Genomic DNA, 8,037 nt, shown 5'->3' with positions numbered 1-8,037 from the left:
TCAGTTATGCAAACAGTGGTTTGAAAATCCACCCAACAGAATTGACTGACTTGTGGTCCACTGAGGGTATTGGTTGCTTCATGGTCCTGCTGGGGGCGGGGGACATGCCTTCAAACTGACAAGGAGTTTGCTTACATAAAGGCCAATCCCACAGAGGTTCAGGGGGACCTCGCTACCATCAAGAAGAGTCTGGAGCGGAGCACGTCCTTTGGACCTGGGGTCCCCGCACTGAGAACCTCCTAGACCCAGAAGAGAGAGTTGTCACACTAAAAACAGACAGCGGCAGTGGGCAGGTCGACCCACAGAGAGAGAGACAGAGGCAGCTGTGGTGGACTTGCCAGCCCACGGAGAGAGAGCTGAGTGCCTTTGGGTAGAAGGCTTGCCAGTGGAGCTGGGTGCCTCCAGGCACTTGATGGCAGAGCTAAAGGAGCTATAACACTTGTCTATGCAGGGCAGAGGCCTGAGTGTGCCCAGTGCAGGGCCTTTATCCCCCCACCCCCACCCCCGGCAGCGTGGCAGTAGCTGAAACCAACCTGAACCACAGTGTGCCTGCCCAGGGACGTAAGAATGGACATGGGTAATTTGGGGAAGGGTAAGCATTTCCCCTTTAAGAATCTGTTGTTATTGTTTACTGTTTACTTTCTATAAATAATGGCTTTCACTTTGCCGACACTGTGTAAGTGTCTCATGTATATGGCTCGATCACAGATGAACATAGCACCCATGGAATAGTTGATGCCAGTGGGTGTATGGTCTCATTACTAGCAGTCTAATGGCTGCCTGGAAGTTTGAGGCCCAGCCTGTCTGCATGTAAAATGCAGATAGGCCAGACAGGAATATGGCTATCAATTAGACTGAGTCCCCAGAGTGTCCTGTTCTTCCAAAGCCTGCAAGGATTGAGCAGTTGAAACCGTACCACATACTAGGAAGTGAGAAAGGAAACATCCCCCTCATACAAAGTTTATTGCCTGGAGGGAATGGTAGACCACATTCTTTTCCAATTCCATAGCCCTGTTTGGCCAGTGAATAAATCCAGTGTCCTTGACTTATGACTGTAGATTACCGTGGTTTAAATAGTGGCCACCATAGCACCCACAGTGCCTGATATACCAACAGGTGACTGAACTGATTGCAGTCATTACTGGCACTTGGTATTTGCCCCTAAAGCTGCACTGTCCATTTCTTCAGCCACTAGCCACACATGGCTATTGAGCACTTGAAATGTTGAGATGTGCTGTAAGTGTAAAATACACAAGGAATTTTGAAGATTTTGTTTAAAAAAAGAGAAGGAAAAATAACTATTTTTTATATTGAAATGTTGGAATGTTAGTATTTTGGATATATTGGATTAATTAAAATATATCATTAAAACTAATTTCACTTGTCTCTTTACTTTTTTAAAAGTTACTGCTAGAAAATTTAAAATTACATATGTGGCTCACATTATTTTTCTGTTGGACAGCATTGCCCTAGACGTTGCTAAAGTCCTCTTCTCCAAATTTCTCTAGGAAGAAAAAAAAATTATTTTGTTTTCACCTTGTAGAGCATGAAGTTCACCTTTACTCTCCCACCTCAGGTATTTTGAACTCCCCTAGCAATACTTAATAGTTGCAGTATGTCAGCAATGGGTTGGGCAAACCTGTTCTGTTATATTGGTGACATTTTGACAGAGGAAACTGCGCTCACTGTAATGCATGCTCTCTAAGCACATCTGTCCATAGGTGGCTGGGCCCTGAATGAGAATAGAGACGTTAGTGTGTACACAGAATAAAAAGTGAGTTGAAAGTACAGTAAACAATCCAACAATAAAACTCTGGAGAGCTTCTATACAAAGAGAGTGGTGGCTCAGATCGGAGAGGTTATTTACCTTGCTGCGACTCTTGAGAATCCACCGTGGAAACAGAGAGCCCAAGGAAGCTCTCCCCGGTTGGCCCGAATCCCTGGTGCCTCGGGAGTCTCAGAAATCAATTCACCTTTAGAATCCCACTTCTGACACCAAAAATGTCATAGAGTAAAACTGGAGTCTCTGGAACTATTAAAATGAGGAGTTTTATTGAAGGATAGCAACCCGAGTTGGAGAACATGAAGCAAAAGTGCAACATGCTTCAAAGCACAGAAAATGAGAAGGGCTTTTTATACAGGAGAACTTGAGAGAAATAGTAATCATTAGTGAGACATCAGTAATTGTAAGTCATATACTAGTAATTATAAGTCATACATTAGTTAATCTATAAATGTCCTGTCCTGCAGCTAGCCTACATAAGCATTTTATGAAAATTGTTTTACTTATCTTTCAAGGACAGGGTCAGCTTGTACAAAAACATTCTTTTTGAGAACAGCTGTAGTTCTGACTCTGCTTTCCTTATCTTCTCTGAGTCAGTTCAGATTAACCCATTACTGTGAGCTCTGCTTGAATGCCTTTTATTTTCAGGTCTGAACAAGATAGAGTACGTCTTGCACCCTGGGTAGAAGCCATGAACCTAGATTTTTGGGACTCTTTCACAAAGCACAGCTGTCCATAGGTGGCTGTGCTTTGAATGAGGATAGAGACCAAGGCCTGTCTTGGGGGCTATATGAGCAGCAGCCCAAAGACATGGTCCCAGTGCTTATCAGTGGGCTCATACACAAAGTGGCCATGGTGGCAGAAAAGGACATGATGCATGGGATCAATAATATGGACTTCTCATCAAGATTGACACTATTACTGTTGCCGGCTGTCCTATTTGCCAATAATAGCCATTAACTCGGGGGTCCCTGATATGGTATAATATCCAGTGGGTACCATCCAATCACCTTGGGACAGGCTGATTACATTGGAGCCCTTCTTTTATGGAGTGGGCAATGATTTTTCTCTTCACTTGCATAGATTCTTATTCCAGATTGCATTTCCTTTCCTGATTACCACCTCTGCCAGCTCTACCAACCATAGATTTGTTGAACACTTTATACACCACCATTGTATCTCATACGACATTGCCTCTATCCAAGGAACTCATATTATCTCAACAGAAGTGCAGCAATGTACTGAGACCAGTTGACTTCACTGGTTTTACCATGTGCCACATCACCTAGAAGAAGTTGGCCTCATAGAACAATGAAATTACCTATTGAAGACGTAGTATGATACCACCTGGCAGAAAACATCCTGTGAGTTTGGGGTACTCTCTTGCAGCGTGTGGTGTATATTCTGAACCAGAACCGATAATCAATATATTCTGCTGTTTCTGCCATAACCAGAGTACATGGGACTAAGAACTAAGGGGTGAAAGTGAGAATGATACCTAATGGCTCACTTGCAAACATTTTTGCATTTTGTTTTCATTCCCACATCTCTGGTTTCTGCTATTTTAGAAGCTTATTATCCAGGAGAGGAATGTTTCAGGGAGCACAACAATGGTTCCACTGAATTGGAAGCTGAGACAGCCACCTCATGCCACCAGACAAACCAACAAAAAGGAATTACCATGTTGGCTAGGGTGATTGATCCTGATCATCACTAAGTACTATATATTAGTACATTATAGGAATGAAGCAGTTTGTTATCACCATAACAAAGAGGGCTACAATGAACACCTTTGTATATATCTCCTTGTGCACAAGGATGAAAGGGTAGACACTTTAAAGTATCAGGGATGCTGCTTGGTGCCTGGTCCCATGCTCATTTCCCACGTGTGCTACAACATAAAAACGATTGCTGTTAGAAGGCGATTCTCCACAGGTCTCTGGTGTTTCTGCATGTCTTGTGACAGATTTTGTCCTTTGTTTCTTACCCAGTAGTCTTGCGTCGTCTTCCAGCATCTATGAAACTGTGGCAGGCTACCTTGCTACTTGCAAGTAGGGTAAAATCTCAGACACTTTATCATTCCTAATAGTTGCAAGCACTAGTTTCAGGAGCTATTAATAAATGGGACAAAAAAAATTGTGGGACGATAGTTCTCTGGTAAAATGAGTTTTGGAAAAGCTGAGACAAAAAGAAAAGAAAAGAAAAGCCGGTTCTTTTCCTGTCCGATCCTTTAATATACTAAAGAGCATTGTGAATTGCTGGTAGTGTGTGTGTGTGTGTGTGTGGGAGGGGGGGTTAATCCAGTCCTGAGTTTTAAGAATTATTTGAATAGGAAAACTTCCCCCCACATTCCCAGGAAATGCCTATTAACACTGGGGGAAAAAAATAGAATACAATTAGAAGAAAACCGTTAGGGAAGTCAGAGTAAAATATACAGTGAAACCTGTGAGAGCTGCAACTTGATGGGACTGCCTTGTTCTTCCGGGTCTCGCAAATTTTCTGCCTTTGACAGTGGCAGTCTTACCACTTTTCTATCACTTGTTTTAGTGGAAAATATTTGAGTTTTCCTTCTCTGACAGGTTTCTGCCTTACACAGATTCTGGCTTTCGCAGATTTTACTGTAGTAAAAATAAGGATGGAAATGCAGTTGAGGGGGTGTCTTGGTCATCTAGTGCTGCTATAACAGAAATACCACAAGTGGATGGCTTTCACAAAGAGAAGTTTATTCTCTCACAGTCTAGTAGGCTACAAGTCCAAATTCAGGGCATCAGCTCCAGGAAAGGGCTTTCTCTCTCTGTCGGCCATCTCATCAATCTTCCCCGGGACTAGGAGCTTCTCCGCGTAGGGACCCCGGGTCCAAAAGACACCCTCTGCTCCTGGCACTGCTTTCTTGGTGGTATGAGGTTCCCAATTCTCTACTTGCTTCCCTTTTATCTCCTGTAAGATAAAAGTTGGTGCAAGCCACACCCCAGGGAAACTCCCTTTACATTGGATCAGGGATGTGACGTTAGTAAGGGTGTTACAATCCCACCCCAATCCTTTTTAACATAAAATTGCAATCACAAAATGGAGGACAACCACACAATACTGGGATCATGGCCCAGCCAAATTGATACACACATTTTTGGGGGGACACAATTCAATCCATGAAATTCCACCCTTTGACCCCCCCAAAATCACATCCTTGCAACATGAAAAACATATTCATCCCATCATATCATAGCAAAAGTCTTAACTCCAAGTCCAAAATCCAAAACTTCCTCTTCATCTGTGAAATCTAGAATACAAGTTATCTGCTTCCTAAAGGTACAATGGCAGAACAGGCACAGCTAGACATTTCCATTACAAATGGGAGAAACTAGAGGAAAAGAAGGGATAACAGGCACCAAGCAAGTCAGCAGAACACATTACATTAGCCCTCGAGGCTTTGAAAATAATCCTCTGTTCTCTGAGACCATTTACACAATGGCCCTGCCCTCCAGACTCTAGGTATTGGCCACACTCTCCAGATTGTGAGTGGAGGCCTCTGGGCCCTGGGCTTCAGCTCCACCTTCCAGGCCCACTGGGACAGCAATTCTGCTCCCTTGGCTTTAGACGCACCATTCTCCCAGTCCATCTGAGTGGTGACTCCACCCTTAGAAACACCAGAGGCCATGGCTCCACTCTTTGAAATCCCTGAGGTCATAGCCATATACCTTTTGAGACTGCGGCAGCTCGGCTTCTTGTGTCCCTAGTCTCTTCAGCTTTTGTTTCCTGGTTTCTTGGCCTCTTGGCTCCTCAGGACTCATGCCCACATCTGCCCTGCTGGGGCAAGTGTTTCAAAGCTCTGTAGCTCCACCGGTAAGTGCCTGGAGGCACCCCACTCTGCCAGGAAGCCTCCTGCACACAGGCACTTAGCTCTCTCACTCTGTGGGTCGGCTCCAGCGCCGTTTTGCACTGGTCTCCCCTGGTTCTGCTGCTGCTGGTTCTCTGCTGATGCTGCTTCTCTATCCATTCACAGTTTCAAAACCGCTTCCACACTGTAGGTATCTGTTAGAGCAGCACCCCACTCTCTTGGTACCAAATTCTGTCTTGATCATCTAGTGCTGCTGTAACAGAAATACCACAAGTAGATGGCTTTAACAAAGAGAAAATTATTTTCTCACAGTCTAGTAGGCTAGAAGTTCAAATTCAGGGTATCAGCTCCAGGGAAGGGCTTTCCCTCTTTGTTGGCCTTCTCATCAATCTTCCCCCAGACTAGGAGCTTCTCTGTGTAGGAACCCTGGGTCCAAAGGACACGCTCTGCTCCCGGCACTGCTTTCTTGGTGGTATGAGGTCCCCTACTCTCTGCTCGCTTCCCTTTCCTTTTATCTCTTGTAAGATAAAAGGTGGTGTAGACCACACCCCAGGGAAACTCCCTTTACATTGGATCAGGGATGTGAGCTTAGTAAGAGTATTACAATTCCAGCCTAATCCTCTTTAACATGAAATTACAATCACAAAATGGAGGATAACCACACAATGCTGGGAATCATGGCCCAGCCAAATTGATATTTTTGGGGGGACATAATTCAATCCATGACAAAGAGGTCGTTTTTGCATCCCTTGTAAACCAGAATGTGGCAGGCTGACATCGATAACAAATGTTACCTGCATGGTCCTTTTGCAGACATGCCCAAAGCAAGCGAGTTAATAGGATTTTGCTCCAGGGCCAGATTTTAGAGCCAGAAAGAGACTTAGACAATGGCCAGTTCTCTCATTTTACACATGAGGCAGTGAGACCCGGTAGGACAAAGGCATTTGCTTAGGGCCACCCAGTTCATCAGTGGCAATGATGGGAATGAAATCTACATGTCCTGAGTCAGTCTTTAATGTTAATCACATAATATTTGTTCTCGTGTTATCCTAATTGATTCATTTATTTCTAACTCAATTTTAAAGTCTCTGAAGGCAACCAGAATTTTGTCCCATCTAAAAGCTCCTGCTAGTGTAATAATCTATTGAAAATCTACCATACATATTCGCTACATTCTTCACACCCAGCACTGTCCAAGACAAGTTTCTGCTAGAATGGAAATGCTCACTATCCATCCAATACGGTAGCCACTGGCCACATGTGGCAATTGAGCACTTGCAATGTGGCTACTGTGACTGAGAAACTGATTCTTAATACCATTTACTTTTATTTAATTAAAATGTACATTTAAGTGGCCACATTTGGCTAGCCACCACCATGTTCACCAGTGCGTGTCTTAATGAATCTGAGGAGGACTTAGCAGCCAAGGTTGGAGTCTGAATTCCAATTATGCCTTTTTGTTGCTGCTTGAGAAGTAGTCACGCTCCTGGTGCAGGCCTGAAGCCCCCACTGACTTCGTCACCAAACATCAAGAAGCATCCCTAAGGGGCAGGCCGGAGTGGGGGGTGCAGGGTGCACACGCCACCATCCCGGTCCCGAGCAAGGGGCGGGGCCTGTGCAGTGAGGCAGAGGCCTTCGATTGGGAGGTCACAGCGCCAGGCTTCGCGTGCGCTCACTGTGTCGCCGTAAGAGGCTGCGCACACGTCACCGCTGGGGATTCTGGGACGCAGGAGCAGTGCGCAGGCGCAGCGAGGAACGCCACAGTTAGGCGGGAATCAGCACCATGCCTGCAGCAAGGCCGACGCGGGGGAGAACTCGCTCTAAGAGTGCAGCACTGCGCGGCGTACGCCCCAGGCTGATTCACTGCGAGGCGGAGGCCGGCAGGGAGAGCCCCGCGACCGCGGCGCACCCAGGAGGTGACACTCCTGGACTAGAGGCGTTGATGGCAGCCACCCCTCGGCCTGGCTGGCAGGCCTCCCTGCGCGGCCTCCGGGCGGAGACGCGCCACTCTCTGGCGAGGATGTGGGCCCATAAGCGCTTCGGGCTACTCATGCTCGGCCTCTGGGCCCTGATGCTGCTGTGCTACTTTCTGAGCCCTGGTGAGTGTTGGGGTGCCGGGCCGGGCGGGAGGCATGGGTGGGGTGATGGGGACGGGGTGACAGACCCCGACGGTGATTCCGCCACTTTAGCCTAGGGGCTAGGGGCCAGGGGCGGGCCTCCCTCCCCGGTGCTCCCTGAGAAGGTCTGCCTTCCCTCACCGCTTCACTCCGTAAGGGCCTTCCCGCCCTCACTTCCCCTCAAAAAGCCAGCCTCTCCACCTCCCCTAAAAAAGGCCTTCCCCCACCTCCCCTCACGAACACCGCTCCCCCTCGCCTCCCCTCACGAACGCCGGCCCCCTCCTCCCCTCAGCTCCCCTCAC

General features: G+C 46.7%; 1 protein-coding gene across 1 annotated transcript in view; it reads left to right on the top strand.

The window, feature by feature from the left end:
* Nucleotides 1-7,401: 7,401 nt before the first annotated feature.
* Nucleotides 7,402-8,037, top strand: part of FMR1NB (FMR1 neighbor) — a 22,407-nt gene continuing 21,771 nt past the window's right edge. Inside the window, exon 1 of the mRNA XM_012556814.1 lies at nucleotides 7,402-7,717. Within this exon, the coding sequence (XP_012412268.1) occupies nucleotides 7,402-7,717 (316 nt within the window). The remainder of the gene's footprint in view (nucleotides 7,718-8,037) is intronic.

The sequence above is a fragment of the Trichechus manatus genome, unplaced genomic scaffold, assembly GCF_000243295.1.
Source record: "Trichechus manatus latirostris isolate Lorelei unplaced genomic scaffold, TriManLat1.0 scaffold00079, whole genome shotgun sequence".
Taxonomy (NCBI): domain Eukaryota; kingdom Metazoa; phylum Chordata; class Mammalia; order Sirenia; family Trichechidae; genus Trichechus; species Trichechus manatus.
The sequence above is the reverse complement of the archived record's forward strand: the minus strand, read 5'-3'. Positions and strand labels throughout refer to the sequence as shown.